This window comes from Ixodes scapularis, unplaced genomic scaffold (genome assembly GCF_016920785.2).
Source record: "Ixodes scapularis isolate PalLabHiFi unplaced genomic scaffold, ASM1692078v2 PGA_scaffold5__190_contigs__length_132052651, whole genome shotgun sequence".
Classification (NCBI taxonomy): Eukaryota; Metazoa; Arthropoda; class Arachnida; order Ixodida; family Ixodidae; genus Ixodes; species Ixodes scapularis.
In genome coordinates this window covers 28100804-28119442 of record NW_024609880.1, presented here as the reverse complement: position 1 = coordinate 28119442, position 18639 = coordinate 28100804, and the positions used below count along the sequence as shown (strand labels likewise).

The following is an 18639-nucleotide window of genomic DNA, read 5'->3' as shown; positions in this document are numbered from 1 at the left end:
GAGCTGAAGTGAGTGTGCTATCGGGAAATTCCCTTGACTGTACACTTACCCCTACCTGCCACCTGCAAGCGGTCGACAGCTCCAACATCCCCGTCTACAGGAAGAGGTCAATCTTGATCAACCTTGGCTTGCGAAGGACGTTTCGTTGAATCTTTCTTGTAGCCGAGGTCGGTCACGCTATTCTAGGAGCGGATTTCTTGTCCCACTTCTCTCTCCTAGTAGACGTGGCCCCAAAGAAAATTCATGACTCCATCACAGGCCTTTTCGTCACCGGCCAAACCTCCACACTCCATCCGTTGGCTTTCACAATTCGCCAACCGATATATACAGTCGCCTTACGGGAACTTGCTGAGCGAATTCCCATCGTTAACGGCAGCTCCCGACTGGAACAAACTGGTCAGACATGATGTCGTCCACCGCATCATCACCAGCCGTCAACCTACACACGCGAGGTCTCGTCGGCTAGCTCCCGAAAAGCTTCGCGTCGCTCAGCAAGAGTTCCAACACATGGTTGAGATCGGCATTGCTCGCCCATTCTCGAGTAGTTGGTCCTCTGCACTCCACCTAGTCCCGAAGAAAACAGGCAACTGGCGGCCCTGCGGCGACTATCGCAACTTGAACGTGACTACAGTCCCCGACCGTTACCCTATCCCCAACATTCAGGACTTCACCACCAACCTGAACGGATGTAGCATATTCTCGAAACTCGACCTACAGAAAGCGTACCATCAGATCCCGGTCGCTCCCGAAGACGTAAAGAAAACGGCAATCGTCACACCGTTTGGACTTTTCGAGTTCACCCGGATGCCTTTCGGTTTGCGAAATGCCGCGCAAAGCTTCCAACGCTTCATCGACGCCATTCTCCGCGGACTACCTTTCGTGTTCGCCTACGTGGATGACGTTCTTGTCGCCAGCTCATCGCCGGAGGAACATCTACGCCCCCTGCGCCTAGTATTCGAGCGTTTCGCTGAACATGGGCCTGATCGTCAACGCAGAAAAATGTGCGTTCGGCGTCCCGTCTTTGGAGTTGTGCCACGTGGTAGACTCCAATGGCATCTGACCTCTTTCCGACAAGGTGAAAGCGATCACCTGATTTCCCACGTCCAGAATCGCTCCGCCAGCTCCGCCGTTTTCTGGACCTGGTGAATTGCTACAGGCGGTTCATTCCAGGTTGCGCGGCAATATTACTTCCCCTAGAAGTTCTCCTTCAAACTACGAAGGGTAAAACAGCCACCTTTGACTGGTCCGACGCCGCAGACAACGCTTTCACTACCAACAAGGAGCGTCTTGCTTCTGCTACCCTCTTAGTTCATTCAGAGCACGACGCCCCCACGAGCGTGATGGTTGATGCTTCTGGATACACAGTAGGTGGGGAGCTGCAGCAACGCATCAACAACAAGTGGCTCCCGCTCGGTTTCTTCTCCAAGAAACTTGCACCAACCGAGCAACGATATGGTGCCTTCGGCCGTGAACTCCTCGCAGCTTACCTTACCATCAAGCACTTCAGATTCTTCCTGGAAGGACGATCGTTTGTGATCTTTACAGATCACAAGCCACTAACCAATGCTTTCAAATCATCTAAGGCCACATACTCTCCGAGAGAGACGCGACACGTGGAATTTCTACATTCAACATATCAAGGGCGTCCACATTTTCTACCGACATTCAACATATCAAGGGCGTCCACAACATCCCCGCCGGCACCCTCGGTCGCGTCTCCGTAATTCAGTACCGCGAATGTGACCTTAGACAACTCCCTGATCTACGGGAGAGTGACGAAGAGCTCCGCAACCTTCGCTCTTCCCCAACCTCCTTTCTCCATCTTGAGGACGTTAACTTTTCTGACTTGGGCACAAACATCGTTTGCGACGTGGAACCGGCGACCGCTCAGAAACGGCCTTATCTGCCCTTACCACCTCGGCGTCAGATCTTCAACAACCTTCATGCTCTCTCACACCCAGGCATCCGCGCTTCTCAAAATTTAATCGCGGAACGATTTTGCTGGCCTGGCATGAACACTGATGTCCGCGCGTGAGCACGAGCATGCATTGCTTGTCAGCAGAGTAAGGTGTCCCGGCACACCATTACGCCTCTGGCAAAGTTTGCACTCCCCGACACACGCTTTTCCACTATTCACGTGGACATCATCGGACCCCTACCGTCATCGCAGGGCTACCGGTACCTCCTAACCGTCATCGACAGTTTTAAGCGCTGGCCGGAGGCTTGTCCCATCAAAAACATCACTGCCGAGACTGTCGCCTCTGCGCTTCTGTCCACCTGGATCTCCCGCTTTGGAGTTCCCGCCGAAGTCGTGACCGATCGCGGACGTCAATTCGAGTCGGCCCTTTTCCGAAGCTTGACAACTCTTCTTGGCATCGCTCACCTGAAGACCACAGCCTACCACCCGCAGGCGAATGGTTTGGTCGGGCGGTTCCATCGCCATCTCAAGGCTTCCCTCATGGCCCACGCCACATCAGATAAATGGGCCACGTCTCCACCCATCGTCTTCCTAGGGTTGCGCAGAGCCATAAAGGAAGACGTCGGATGTGCCGCATCACATTTAGTTTGTTGGAACATCGCTGCGCCTCCCAGCGGAATTGGTCAGCCCTACCACTCCCATCCACGGCGGCCTCACGGTGACTGCAGGAGTGCCTTACGTGGAGGACTTAGCCAGTCTATTTGGTGACGTGCGCGCTACACTGGCGCGGACACGCCAGAGCAAGTCTCTTTTCTTCCATCGCGACCTGCACAACAGTGGCTACGTGTTTTTGCGCGTCGACAGCGTCCGCCGTTCGCTCCAGCCACCTTACACTGGTCCCCACCTCGTCCTTGCACGTGGCGAAAAAACATTCCCGCTGCGGGTTAATGGCCGTGATACGGTCGTGCCCGTTGACCGCCTCAAGCCGGTATTTGTTGAAAGCGATACAATCACTCAGCCGGCTGATCTTCCCAGCGTGCAAGCCACCTCGAGCTCCACAGTAGCACCCGCGACCCGCATCAAACACACCAGGACAGTTCACTGGGACGACTCCGTCGGCTATGAGGCGATAGTCGCTGGGAAAAAAAAGAAGATCGCGTGCAATTAAAAAAGCCAGATCAGTTTGATTTTGGAATTCGTAAGACGTAGTCGCTTTTCATCTGTCTTTCTCTACAGACTGACAGAACGGCTAAACAAAACTATCGCCGACATGATCTCCATGTAGGCCGACGTAGAGCACAAGGCCTGGGACGAGGTGTTACCCTACGTCATGTTTGCTTACAACACGGCGGTGCAAGAGACGACAGGAGTAACCCCGTTTCAGCTGGTGCATGTCATAAAAGTAACGACCATGCTCGACGCAATGCTGCCCCACGAACCATCTGAAGATGGGCTCCCCGACGCCCAGCTGGTTGCTTATTGAGCCGAAGAAGTTGGCCAGCTCGCCCGACTCCGAATTCAAGATCAACAACGTGTCCACGCTAGCCGGTACAACCTTCGCCGGATCGACGTTCGCTTCAAGCCAGGAGACCGTGTGTGGGCTTGGACCCCGATGAGTCGACGCGGTCTAAGCGAGAATCTCCTGAAGCTCTACTTCGGGCTCTACAAAGTGCTCCGTCGACTCGGGAATCTGAACTACGAGGTGATGCGCGACGGAACACGGACTTCGTCAAGCCGCCCTCCACGACCGGAAGTCGTCCACGTCGTGCGCATCAAGCCGTACTACGCGCGATAAGACTGTGAACTGTGATCTTGCGCAACGCTTGATAGGATTGTGTTCTGCCAGCTTCCGTATTATCCCATTCTTCTGTTTGTCTTGCTCTGTTTTGTTGCCTGTCATATGGCATCGGGACGATGCGCTCTTAAGGGGGGAGTAATGCCACGCGCGTCGGCGCGCGAGCGCGTGCGTGGCCCAGTGGTTACCGCACTTGACTCTCGTGCGGTAGCGCAGGGTTCGATTCCTGAGAGCACCGTGGCTTTTAGTATTTCTTTCAATTTAGATTTCTAATAATTTCAAGAACCGTGTTGCTTGTTTTAGGTTAGAATGTTCTACGCGCCGAATCTTCTAGGATGATTGTTCCAGAAGTTCATGCGTGTAAAAAAGGAGCCTCGTGTGGGCGATACGGAGGCAGTCTCGCCCCAGCGTTCGACTCTGCTGTTCCGCCGACTTCGACGCCCGCGACGCTCTGCTGTTAGCTTATGTGTCTTTTTTATTTTTTATCACAAGTTCAACCCATTAAACGTTTCAGTTTCCCCAGTTTTTCTTTGTTTCCTTGCCTGTCATTCGTGACAGTATATAGTAGGTTTAGTACCCATGCCACACAGAGTAGTGACTATCTTTTTATTAAATTATATTATGGGATTGAATCAGCTCGTGATCCTGAAGTGACTATACGAGTGTCGCGAACTTATTAGCGGACTCAATAATGTCATTCGATCGGAATTACGTTTATTTTGCCGTGTGAACGGGGTATAATGCAAGCATCCAGTGACTGCATGCGCTAACATCGCTTACGTGATTGTAAGTGAAAATTGTCTAGCCCTGTTTGCGTTGAGTATATCTACCCGATTTTTACTGTGATCTGTTTTGCTGCGCAAAATCAACGTGTGTCTCGCCACTTTGTGGAAGTGATTCGGTATGAAATATGCATTCCGAGAGCAATGATTGCGTGGCTCAATGTTTTCAACTTAAGCAATTTGTTTTCTGTAGACGTCTTACAGCATACCCATTGAAATTTCATATCGATTATTTAGAGGTATAATTTTTTTATATGTGCGATAAAATGTATATTAGCCCCGTCTTTCTGTGCAGCTTTCATTTGAGGTAATAATATACGCTTATGTCACTAAAAGCGCGTTGTTACAACCTGACGATTCATGCACTTTGCATTCGGTTCGGCGCTCCGACGCGCGCCCCCGATGGCCTTCCTTTGCGACGTGACGAGAAGAGCTCTATAGCGTTAGCCCTTAGGAGGTGTTGTACATTGAATCTGTAAGCACGATACCCCCTCACCCTCCCCCCCCCCCCCCCCCCCCCACACACACACACTGTTCTCGCGACGTCATGCATGTCGTTAACAAACGGACGCGTGGACTGACACCGGCGAGTTTTTGTGAAAGCGAGCGTTCTAAGGTTATAGCACTAAAAGTATTCGTCTACAAGTAATTTAAACAGTTGTATTAAGTACCGTAGAAGTCTGTTTTTGTAACCTGTTACCTACTACAAGGTTAAATAAAAAATTGAGTTGTGTGTATGCTTATACAGCCTAGAACTTAGTCTGCCTCAACGGGCGACGAGTCTCCCAGCTGTAGATGAGCAATTTCGCAAGTGCAGTACAACCTCTAGCCTGGGGACTTTAACGTGCATCACGCAGTAGTGATACACGACCGCACGCCGGTACGATGCTCATCCAGATCGAAACGGGCAGGGGTTGGGGTCCTGGGTTCTGCAGCGCGAGATTTCGCTCCACGTGCTCCGAGCTGGTGTGCGCTATCCCACTCGGCCACCGACGCCAGGTAAAAAGATAGCTTGCGCTGAGGATTTGTGATTTTATCCAAGACACTTCTTTCTCGATTAGAGCCCGCCTATGTGTAAATAGTATATACAACTCCTGCGTATGCAGGTAGGGGTAATTTTTTACCCCAATTCATTATTTGGCCAACTCGCCCGGAACAAACACACAAACAGCAATTTAAGATTTTTTTATGTTGTCTTTACTGCTAAAATTAGTGTAGTTCCGAAAAAAACAATTTCTGTACAAATATATACTTTTTTATTTCGCTAATTGGCGTGGTATGGAGATTTTTGTCTTTCCAATTATTTTTTGCCACTTGAAACTGGAGCTAAGTTTACTTGAAGCACTACTTCGCGAGGACAGTAAAATGCAAAAAGTGTGTTTAATGCGGATACGACCGATGTTTTACAAAACTCACTGCAGAAAGACACCCGTGAGAAATCGTGTATCAGATGATATATATACATATATGTAATTTTAAAGCATCGAACAATTAGTTACGGCCATATTGGAACAGGCTACCTGAGTTTACACCTAGGCAACTACACTTTAAAAAAGCCCGTGCGGTTACTTTCCCGAACAACGCTCGGAGACCCAATCGCCGCAAGTTACGGAGACAACCCAGCAAATGACGATGCCGAAACATATGCTTAGGCCGAAAAACGCAGTCTTAGTTGCGGCATTAAGCAATGCAAGCGTGACGTTTTGCATTGCTTAATGTCACTGCTCAGACATGCGTGTTTTGGTCTAAACATATGTTTCGGCATCGTCATTCGCCGAGCTGCCTCCGTAAGGTGAGGTGATTTGCTCTCCGAGGGTTGTGCGAGAAAGTAGGTGCACGGGCTTTTTTTAGAGTGTATGCTTTATTATGTGTTTTATGTGATGTGAAACATAAATCCACCGTAGTGAGTCAAACGAGGTAATATTTGCCTGCATGATACTATTCAACTGAATAACCCATGTTGCGAAAGAAGGTTTAGATATTTTCGATTTTAGTGTCATAGGTGAGAACAACGCCAGTCCGAACAACTACGCCTTTTTCTGAGTTAAGGCCCGTTCACACTCTTGCAACCGAGTACGACTGAGAGAGACCAAACCGGTTTTTAAGCCTTTTGCGATCTCTTAGGACCAGCTCCGCTGCAGCGGAGCTGGTCCTAAGAAGTCGCAAGAAGCTTTAAAATCGGTCTGGTCTCTCTCGGTCTTACTCGGTCGCAAGAGTGCGAACGGCGCTTTAGGGTATATGTATTACCAATGTGTATTGAAGGCACTTTTCAGGAATGGAAGTTTCGTAGGCTTCATACTGGCAGCCTCCCGGTTCATCTTCTGGCACACAGTTTCTTGACGATAGAGCGAGGAAAACGCACCCTGAAAAATATGTTTTTCCCACGATTTACGAGGCATGGCTCGTAGCTTCATATTGCTAAAACGTGCCGTGAATACTTAAGAAAATAGATTTATTTTGGATCATTTGAAAGATGTCGCCAGATTAGGAGCAAATATTTTTTTATATAATACGGCTGTCATTCAACGTATTTAAACAAAATAATCTTAGTTATGCTCTAGCCCTAGGTCTTCAAACTATTGCCGAGAAGGCGCCGTGTAACCGAGCTTTCGGTTGCACGTCAAAAGATCCCCAGGTGGTCCAAATTAATCCTCAGTCCTCCGCTGGGGCGTGCCAGATGCCCGTCGTAGGTTTGGCACGTAAAACCCCCAAATTTGATTTAGGTCTTCAAACTTTTTGGCTAAGGCTCAAAACGTAATAAATAAACATAGATAAACATTTCAACACAAACATTATTATTAGAGTAAGTATTAAAATATCATTAGCGTGGTCGAAGGCGAATACTTAAACACTTCAGTTGGAAATTCATTATTTAACTAGTTCGGACATTAAAAAAAATCTTGTGAGCAGGAAAATTCACCAGGCATAAAGCAAAACGCATTGGAAATTTGGCACGTTCGTTCGGTATAAAAGACAAATGAAAATGATAAAAAAAAATTGTGACAATATGTAGTAATTCTGATAAAACAAAACACTAAGCACAATGTATTTAAACATGCAAAGGGTTTTAGCATGCTGCGGAGACATAAAGCAGGGGACTAATGGTGACGCCGGTGATAATGTTCAATAAATATTGGGCCGGGAGGACCCGCCCTACAATGCAGTTGAACTCGTTCTTTTGGGTATGTTCGTTGGCGCATTCGGAGCGCTCCGCTGCGCCGTTTGTTTACATGCACTTCATTTTGTGCCGGTATATTAGCGGGTCTACTGGAAGTGAGCCGCAAACCGAGCTTCATTGGAAGGACTGGGGCCAGCCGCGGGACGGTGGGGAGACTTCCGGGGGCCGGATCTGGTCGGCGGGCCGGGGTTTCGAGACTTGTTTTCTAGACGAACGTAGCTAACGTGAAATAAGTTCATAAATTATTTTAATGCATAACTGGAGTTCATTGATATATAACCAATAAAATATGTTTTTCACATCATTATTGTTTGGGAAAGTTTTATCCTTCAAAAGTGAATCAGGTGGTGGAAAAAGGAAGGTCAGCTGGAGCAAAGCTTTTAGAGTGTGAAATGTTTGCCAGTTTCGTGACACAAATAATTAAGCTTCCGCAACATAACCCGGGAATCTTGTGCGAATTGTATTAGAATGTTGTGGAATATTTGTAGATTATATTCACCGTGAACTATCCTACGTAACGTCATGATAGGGGCGCTTCGGGCGTACTTCTGTTCTGGTGTCCCGTTCTGAGCAGAAGACGCCTTGCTGGCACGGAATTAACTCATTTTGTTTAAAGGGACTTTAAAACTAGCCTTATTATGAAAATGCCGTGATTAGAGCTGCACCAAAGGAGTCGGAAAAAGTGCCAAGATAACTTTTGACGTGTTCTGTTCCTGCCCCGTTCGTCAGAGAACGTAGATGGGTGCCGCGAAGAGGGAAAACTAGGCGCCGTATTTCCACGATTGGGAAGAACTTTGGTTGGAATTCACGGATATTTATAGCCATCCGATTTGTTTGTTTTGTAACAAAATGAACGCGAAAAGAACGTCAAGTGTTTCGAACCACCGTAACGTTTTTTTTCAGAACAACGTTTACTTTTCGTTTAATGCGTCTTCACGATCAAACCACCGTTTCATCGTTCAAACCGTCGTTTGCTCTCTGAAACTCGTCTGCTTGTTCAAGCTGTGGTATGCTTGTTCAAACAACAACGGCCCACAGACCACACGCTGACGCGCTAACAGATAAAATAAGTAAGTGCAGGAATAAAAAAAACTCTTAAAGTTGAATGTTCTTTGTGGTAAGTAGCTACGTGTAAAAAGTAGATCGGGGTGAATGTTTATCATTGTTACCGGTGTCCATCATCCAAATTCGTTATGACCGATTTACATGGTTCGAATCTGATTGCGATTTTCAGTAGCAACGGCGGGCATCGCAGCTACCGTCCACGCTTCTTTTGCAGCCCGACCGACTTCGTGACTGAAAATAACCAGCCGAATCTCATGATGGGAATTAGGCTTTAGCGTCCATGCATTCTGCGGCTTCCACGTGGAATTAATCGCCGAACGTCCCTATATTCACGCAAACGTTTTCGGTGTAACCAGCCTTTTTAGTTTAACTGAGCCCACTACAATAGCTGGACATTGTTAGGAAGACGTAGAGTCAACAATTCCAATGCAGAAAAGTGCGAGGGGACTCATTCCAACGTTGACAACATCGCATTCTAATGGTTCCTTGATGGGGGAGGGCGCTTCTAGCTCACACCTCATCGCGCATGCACTGTGGCGGTGGCATGCCGCTAGGGGCGCTACGGTTTGTGTGCAAACATTAGTTAGTGTATACAGGTTGTGCGGAGGTAAAGAAAACCAAACATGGACAAAGGTGGGTTATCGTTTTTGCTTGTTCTTGAGGACCCTGGGTGAGTATAGCGAGCACCTTCAAAGTCTCACCGTCGAGGATCTACTGCGGTGCCTCGCGATATTTGCTTATATGGGATCGTCATGCCTTTCTGATTCTTTGGATGAAAAGAAAGGGCACTTTTTCTTCAAATAATTGAAAGATCTGTGGTGGGGCGCATCTTCACGACTACCTCTCCTTGGGCGCATCTTCAAGACTGCCTATTTCGCTCGCCTGGTTCATATACCTGAGAACGACTTAAAACCCACGAATCCCAAAGCGCGTTACACTACTTCGCGAACGGCAAGCCATCGGCAATGGGCACCTTCCTCCCCTAGGCGCCGAAGGTACGCGCCGAGCTTCCCTGCAGGTGTCGCCGAGCCAGGCCTCACTTTTAGCAGACAATCTTCCCAACGTTTTCGTTACGCTTCCCTTAGCGCGACGGGTCTTTGTAATGCAGAATTTTCTAGTGATTTGACTTTCTTGCTTTGTTCTTTAAGGTTTCTTTTCTAGCGTAGAGCGCACACTGCATTTGCAAGTGCCGTAATAGACCCTTTGCAAAAATCCCAAAAGCCCGTGCGCGCCACGCGACGAATAATGGGAGTCCTCGGTAACGCCCTCCTCCTGCGACCACGTGGCCACCTGGCATACGCGAGCAGGCGCCGGTTAACACGGCAACGACTTTTGAGCAGCCGGGTCGGGCTACGCCAGAAATAGGAACACAACAAAAAATGACGTTGCAGAGCAGGCTGATTGATTCAAAGTTAAATAAACCGCGGCCCACTTCTATACAAGTCTTCATAGTAAAACTGAAATCGCACGGAAGTGCTGTCAAAATTATTTTTAGATAATAGAGCGAGCAAGAAGTGCCTTTCATGGAGCTATGATTTAATGTTATCGACAATGTTCCATATATTGACGTATTTGCTTTAGAGAACACAGATGTTGCAGGATGTAATTTTTGAAATGTGTTCTAAATTTGGAAACCCAAGACAATAGCATATAACAGCTTTACATGCGTAGCTTTTCAGCTCGTATAAATCCGTAACTTATTTACTTATTCACTGGCAGCCTAAAAAACAACGTGCGTGACCTAATTTTTCTCCGTTTCTTGCCTTGGGCTCGTGCTTTGCTGTTTTAAAAAGAAACACCTCAGGGGACTTGCTAAAAGATGCCGAGGACATTAAAAGGGGGCTCGAGTTCATGCATATATATTTTGAATTTTCTTGCTGATAAAACAGTAAAATTAGACTAACGTCGTTATCTCTAAGTAAAAATATTTAACGCATAGTGTTAAAGAGCTTGTGTAGCAAAAAAGCCACCGTCGGCATCAGTGGCGTTGTGACCGGAAATATCGTGATTGTTCGATAGGGTCATGACGCAGGAATTTTAAACAACCGGCCGTAACGCTCACGTAAAATATGTCGTCACGCGTGGAATGAAAGTGGCTCAAAAACGTGAAATGTAATGAGAAGTAAAGGTCGCCACATGTCTCAAATGATTTCACATTATAAAGTAATTCATTTGCCTTACAGAAAAATGTGAAGAAAGTTTTGAAGGATTCTAACCCACGACCCTTCGGTTACGAGCCAGACACGCTACTGACTAGACTTTTTCTTTCTTTTTTTAATTAAGCTTTATATACATGTTTAAAAATTCGTTCACACTTCCTCATGCAATCAAAGTGCAGTAGAACCCCAAAAGAACATAACACACTGTGCAGAGTGCAAAGCAACACAAAGCGACACAACATTTCACGTGTCTAATCCGCAGTATAAAGGACGCAAATGCAGAGGCTTGGTGACGGCAGAAAACCCGCGCACTCCGAGCCGAGCCTTCAGTGTTTCCCAACACTCGAGCCCCTCCTGCTCTGTAGTCGCTATCAGCGAGCTGGCATAGACAAAACCATCCAAAAAATGCCTCCACGCAGGTTTCCCTCCTTCGACAACATAAAAGTGATCCGTTCTTGACCTCCACAACGCGTGCAAACCAAGGATGTCAGAGCCTCAAAGGCATGACTTCCACATCCTGTCCCACACTTAAGAAACACTGCACTTCGCCACGACACCTACTGATCAACTTTTAGCGCCTCCCACAACTTTGCCCAAAAAAGTATGAATTCGTGCAAAATAGAACAACATGTACTAGAGTTTCCGGAAAAGGAAAACGCAGGCAATTCGTAGGCAACGGTACAAAAAAAAAAAACCTTTTGCACCAACCATGTTTTTACCAGAACTCTCAGATGCAGTGTCAGGAAAAAAAACAACGTTTGTAGTTGTTCTTACGGGATAGCGTTAAAGCCGTTTGAAAACATCCGACTCCACTGCTGTTCTCTCTCACATCCGATACAGTGGAACAGGAATTAGCATGTCGAGCGTGCCCCAGTACAGAGTCTTTCGTTTCAGTTTGTCAAGGTACTCATCAAAGAAGCGGTCCTTAAAAAAATTAATCGCTGCTTCAATTTCTTTGTAGGATTTTAAGATACGTGCGGGGGAAGACCCAGCTTCACCTTCTAGCCACTGTCCTAAAAAGTTACCTCCGAGCACTCCGCAGGAGGATAAAACAATGTCGTTTCTCTGACTTCTCAAAAACATAAAAAGGTGAACTTTTAACTTAAGTTCAACGTTCACTAACCCAAGGCCTCCTTTCCTTTGGCTCAAAAAAAGAGTTGTCGCGTCTCATGCGCTCAAACTGTGATTTCCAAACAAAAATGTCAAGAAAACTGTGCACTTTGCCAACCTAACTTTGTGCACACGGTCCCACTTGGGCCGGATACCATATGGTTGGAAAAAAAACAGCATTGCATACAAAAGCCCGAGTAGGTAGAGACATCTGCCCGCCGTGCCACTCTAACACTTAGACATTTAGACGGTTCAGGTCAATTCCACTACGTCCCGTGCTGAGGCGCTCAGGGTTCAAATTCACTCTTAAATAGTTCGTGAGAAAGTCCGCAAAACTTATGTCAAGAAATTGTTTCGGCTTCGAGTACCATTCGCCGAGCCACGATCCCTTTGACTGCCCAGCGTTCATTCGGGCACCGAACCAGTGCAGAAGGGGCCGATATGTTGTACCGCCGCCTGCACTTGACTTCTCGAAGAGCACAGCACTGTTAAATCGTCCGCATACACAATCATCTTTACGGCGCCTCCCGTCAGAGTTAGTCCACGGATGTTCCCGTCACCAGCGATAGCTATGCACAGAGGTTCGAGGTAGAGCGCGAAAAAAATGGGCGACACTGGGTACCCCTGTCGCACCGATCTGCTGATGGGGATGAAGGCAGTCCTGTTTTCGTTCACAAGTAGGCACGTCGACACGTCCCTGTAGCACAGCTTCACGTACTTCAGAAACCGCGATTCAACCCCACAGCTCTCAAGAATGCCGAAGAGCAATGCGTGCGATACACGATCGAAGGCCTTGCTCAGGACCACTTGAAGTGCTGCGAGGGGCTGGCCGAGGACCTGCGCCGCTTCGCACGCGACTCGCATGGTGTGCAGGTTTGTGGCGATGGTCCTGTTTTTGAGCCCGTAGGTTTGGTATCCGCCTACGACGTCTCGCAGGGCAGCGTCTAGCCGTCGGGCTATTATCTTGGCCAGCACCTTGTAATCCGTGTTCAGAAGGCTGATGGGTCGAAAGCTGTCCACACTGGGCTCTCCCCACCGTGCTTCTTCATCATGAGAACTGTCAGAGCCAGTTGCATGGATGGTGGGATCAGGTTTTGTCACAGAATGTCTTCGAAGACGTCAAAGAGGATCGGGGCAAGTTCACTCAAGAACGTCTTCTAGGAAACGCTGCCTAGACCATTGATCCCCGGAGACTTCCTTCTTTGACGGCCCACTTGATTTCTGCGACGGAAATCTTGTTGTTGATTTCCTCTCGCAGCTCCTCCGACACCTTCGGAAGCGGCACTCCTGGGTGCCCGGAGCGGCTGAAAGTGCCCTTTTTCCGTAAACAAATCCTTGTACGCTGACTTGAATGCGTTTTCAGTATCTTCTTGCTCCGTCAGAATGGTATCCAGGACTTGGAGTGACGTAACGCGCTTCTGAGCAGAGCGCTGCCGTTCTTTCGTTTTAAAAGCTTTTCTTGGTTTTTCGTCCGTTTCCACCGCAAGCGTGCGACATCGGATCATTGCGCCCCGGGACTGCTTCTCGAGTATTTCGAGAAGTCGTCCCTCGCAGTCTTTGATGTCTTCAGTGAAGACGCCTGGAGTCTTGTTCTCCTCTTTGATCAGGGTTGAGATGGTTTGCATGAGTCCACGGCTTTTCGGCACGTACTTGGGCAGCCTTTTCCTGGCCGTATCTGTACGCGGTCCACTTAACCTCTTCAAATCAAATAAAATCAAATCAGTTTATTTTTCACCTTGTACAAAGAAGACGAAGGAGCTGTGGAAAAAAGCTACAGCATTGCAGCTTGACGAGTCCACAGACCCTTAATATTGGCAGCTAAGCAGCATCGTGCTAAGGTATTCACAGAGAAAAACAAAAACAAAAAAGGCGGGAAGAAAAGTAATCTTAACAATACATTGCAACAACATACTCACAAAAAAATCATTGTGATCATAAATGTCTAGGGCGCACAGATTTAAACAAAAAAATAGTCAAAATCATGCTCTCTCCGTTTTATACATTCTACGGAGTTCACTGTATTTACATGTAAATAAATCAAAATGCACAAGATGATTTCTGTTTAATAAAGACGGTAGTATGAAACTTAGGGCAATATTTTCCATAGTTCGAACAAGGTGTACGCACTACCCAATTTTCTCTATGTCTTGTTGAGTAACTGGTTATGTTCTTTATTTGAAGATGAGCCAGATCACGTAAGTTAGTAATATTGTTTCGTGTTTCTAATTTATACCTCAAACTTAATCGATATCTATACAAGTTGACTGCACTAATCACATGGGAGCGGTAGAACAAGTTATTCTACCGCTCCCATGCCGAAGACTTTTTTTTTTAATATATGAACAAGTTGAAGGTTTGAAAATGTTGTTGTTCCCCATACCAATTGACAATAGTTTAGATGAGAGTAAAAGAGCGAATTATAAAGGAGTAACTCAATTTTTGTGGAAAGAAGGTATTTAATACGACCTATAATGCCTGTGATCTGAGCTATCTTGGTTACTATATGGTTTATGTGGCGATCCCACGACCTAGTGGAAGAAAATACGACACCAAGGCACTTAAAATGTTCCACAATTTCTATAGAACGTAAATTTAGGATGATATCTTTATGTGCTGGAACTGGCTTGTTGTTGTTGTTTTTTTTTTTTTTTTTGTCTGAATATGACCGCTTTAGTTTTTACTTCATTTATCTGCATGGAATTAGAAACTGACCACTTTTCTATTGCTTTCATTGTAAAATTACATTTGTCTACAAATTTGCGGATGCAATTACCAGAAAAGAAAATACTTGTGTCATCCGCGTATATAATTCATTTGGCATTAGGGTTGGTGTTCACAATGTCATTAAGATAAACGTTAAAGAGTAGCGACCCCAGTATACTACCCTGAGGCACGCCACAAAGGACGGGTTGAACTTTGGAGCACATATTATTTATTTGAACGACCTGCTTTCGATGAGATAAGTACGACTTCAAAAGCAAGAACACCTGTTCACGAATACCTTAGCATGCAAGCTTTTTAACATTGTATTATGATTTACCAAATCGAAAGCTTTCGAATAATCCACAAATATACCCCTAACGATAGCTTTGCTTTCAAACTGTGTAAGTATGTATTCTTTTTGTTCAAGTAGTGCTATTTCAGTAGACTTGTTTTTACGGAAGCCAAATTGGTATGGGGTTAACAAGTTACATTTATCGATAAAGTTTGAAAGTCTTGAATGTAAATTTTTTTCCAATACTTTTGATAAAACAAGCAGAATAGAGACTGGCCTATAATTAGCCAGATTATTTCTTTCCCCCTTTTTCAGCTGATCCCATTGCACTGCGTTCATCGCGTGATTTCCTTTGGCTTCTTGAATTATTCGTTTCATTGTTTTGCAGGGCTGCTCATCTTCCTAAAGTGCGTCATTCAGTTTCCAGCCACTCCACCATGATGACGTCACGTTTCTGCGAACGGCCTTTCCCATCGTCATGGTGACGCAGGCGTGATCAGAGGAAGATACCGGGACAGCTTTATAGGTCAGGCTAGCTACGGCGAGTTCGCTTGATACGTAGACACGATCTAACCTTGCGTAACAGTCTCCCTGCCAGTGTGTGTACCCAGGGAAGGCGGTTTCCGTCAGCTCTGTGGCGTCTTGAAGATCAAAGTCACGTAGCAGCTTGCGCAACTCGACCAAACTCGAGTCTGCCATTGCGCCTTTCGAACAGTCCACCGCTTTCAGGACACGGTTGAAGTCCCCGCCAAGCACTGTTTTGCACGCAGTATCCAGGTACTGCCGCAAAGACGCGAAAAATTCTTTCCGACTCGCCGAGTCATTCGGAGCGCAAATCGACATACACTTGTACAGTTCGTTCTGATAAATGACGTCAATGCTGCAAATCTTGGTATTCTTATCTGTTTCCCACTCAGGGCATACATTTATTCCTCTCCCTTTTTTAATGATGACAGCCGTTCGAGCGCTTTGGCCATTTGTGACTGACACTAAAATTGCGTACTGACGCGCCACAAAACGAGTCATGGCTTCAACTTGTGCATTTGTAGAAAGTTTGGTTTCTTGCAGAAATAACACGTCTATCTTCTTTCCAAGAAGAACGTTCAGCACCCAGTGCTTGCGTTTTTGCGCTGGTAAACTAACGCGGTTTAGCGTGGCAAACTTGAGACGCTTCATGTTTCCTTTGATCGTTATAAAGGGCGAAGTCAGTTGAAGCATTGCGTACGTCTCAGCGAACCGAAAACGGAATAGGAGTGAACGAAAAGAACCCCACCTATTCCGGTGGCTTCCGGCCGTGTTCCTCCGTCGGAAGTCGTGTGGCGGGGTTGAGCCTGGCCCGTCGGGGTTTGGTGACCTTCTGCCATTTGAGGACCGTCCGCTGCACTTGGCCGTTGTCTTCGGAGCGCTGGTCCGACGGGAGCTTGAAGTTCTCCCCAGAGTCACTCAACTCGGGGTTGTCGTCCGTTAACCACTCCGTCGTGCCGTCCTGGTCGTCGGCCAAATTTGATGCCTGGCACTTCTCCATGACGGCTGGCTCAGAAACTTTGAAGTCCCCATCGCCAGGATTGTTCCCCGTAGACGCTGCGGGAGCCGAAGCAGGGGGGGGGGGGGGGGGGGGGGGAAGGGCCCTCGGAACTGGTGCCGTCTGCTGCTTCTCGGGCGGCGCACTCTCCGCTTCCGTTTAACTAGGCGTCATAGTTTGTACTGCGACGACCTGCTCCACGACCTCTGCCGCCTCCTTAGCCTCCTTCTCGTCCATTTCGAGGCTCGACGCTTCGTTCTCGACGGTTGCCTCGGTGATGGTGGCATACGTCACCACACAGTTGGTGCGTTCATGCCCGAAGCGTCCACACTTTAGGCACGTCGGTACGCGACACTCGCGGCGACTGTGTCCGGTGCCCTTACACCGCAGGCAGAGCGGTGAGTGCCGTGGTACAACCTCCAACACGTTTCCGCCGGCGATCCTCGACTGATGTGGAAGGCGGACCAGGGGTACGCCTTCCTTTGGGCTTAGGCGAGCTAGTCTAGTCGTCGACTGGATGCCCGCGAAGCCAACGGCTCTCCAGACGTCACGGGTGATTGCGTTCACCTTTCCAAAAGGCTCCAGGGCCTTCCGCACGACATCGTCGGTGACATGGAAAGGAATACAATGCAGCCTCACGCGAACATCCGCGTTGTCGGGGTCGATGATCAAACTGCGCTTGCCTTTTATGGAGAGCTCCGCCGCTTCTACCACACGCCGCTTACATTCCGCCATCTTCAGAGAGAGCATCCAGACGTTGTTTATCTGGTAGCCTCCAAACGCGTCGATGTCGGCCATCACGCCCAGGCGCTCCAACTCTGCCCGGAAATCCGAAATCTTATGCGGCCTTCCGGAGATGTCGCCATGAAGTAGAACGGAGTTCAGCGCAAGATTTATTGAAGAAAGCGGGGGCAGAACGACACTGTAGTTGTCGGTCGAATCAAACACAGAATTAACGCGGCCTGAAAGGGCCGTTATCGCCGCTCTTTGGGAGAGCCTGATTACACAACCGTAGCTGGCGAGCGCCGGGAGCGGAATGACTCTACTGACTTGACCACGCAAGGCGATTTTTTTTTCTTCAGTGCATAAACTCAGACTACCGAGATCTTGTGGGCGGATAATGAATTAAAGTTCCTTCACACACAACAGGTCCGTCCACTCTGGAGTATCGTCGGTAAATGTAAGAACACTCTTCACTTGGTAAACAAGTTCAGTGAAGTATTGCAGCGCTGAGTTTGGTTTCGCCGCTGCGTGTCTTACATCCATACGAAATTTCCATGAAGAAAACAAAACCAGCACCATGATCATATCAAGTGGGACACTTTCATGTTTTTCAATAGGGAGAAAAATAATAGCATGTGCTGTTATATCTTTCTTTTTTAAAGTGCCATTCTGGACGTCCCTGAAGATTTCAGCCTGCCAGCAATTAATAACCCATGCTCAATTGTTTCCCGCTGTTTGCATTGTAGACAGTTCACACCCCAGGGTACAAATATTCCCCTCTAGGCGAACCACACTTTCACAGATAATGTGTCACAATGCAGAAAAGAAGTATGTTGCGGCCATCTTTTTCAGGCAGACCAGAACATCGCCTCCAGAGATCTCAGCGAACAAGGACCTATTCAATGGAACAGGAAAGAAGCTATCAATCAGATCCCTTGTCAGCTTTTTTTTTTTTTTGAGACATTAGCCAAGTATTTTTGTGAGTAGCGCACCATCAAATGTTCACACGCGTTCACTACTTCTTTCACAAACAAAACCTTTCTAGCGGGGTGGCCGCAATAGCGGAAGAGACAAGAATAGACGGTAAGTGGGGTGTTATTCTAGTCTGAAACATGACTTGTAAAAATAAGTGCATTGGATTTCACAAGAAAAAGAAGCGCACAGCAATTTGTCGGAAAAACAGACGTGAAAGACCAAGTCCTCCCTTAGAAACTTGTCGAAAAAGGCTGTCTCGTCTTTTAGGTTTAGCGGTACTTTTCCAGTTAAAAACGGAAAATAATCTATGCATTTTTGTATACTGGTACTAGCACAATGCATTAACTGCAGTACATACCAGAGCTTGGCAATAAGGAATACATTGCATACAGTTGCTCTAGGAGAAATAAACATACC

The 18639-nt window shown here is 47.3% G+C and overlaps 1 protein-coding gene across 1 annotated transcript in view; it reads right to left on the bottom strand.

Annotated features, from left to right (window-relative positions):
• LOC120841339 overlaps window positions 1-18639 on the bottom strand; it is a 101410-nt gene that overhangs the window by 61827 nt on the left and 20944 nt on the right. The window contains exon 5 of the mRNA XM_040212218.1: window positions 6743-6858. Coding sequence (XP_040068152.1) covers window positions 6743-6858 — 116 coding nt within the window. The remainder of the gene's footprint in view (window positions 1-6742; window positions 6859-18639) is intronic.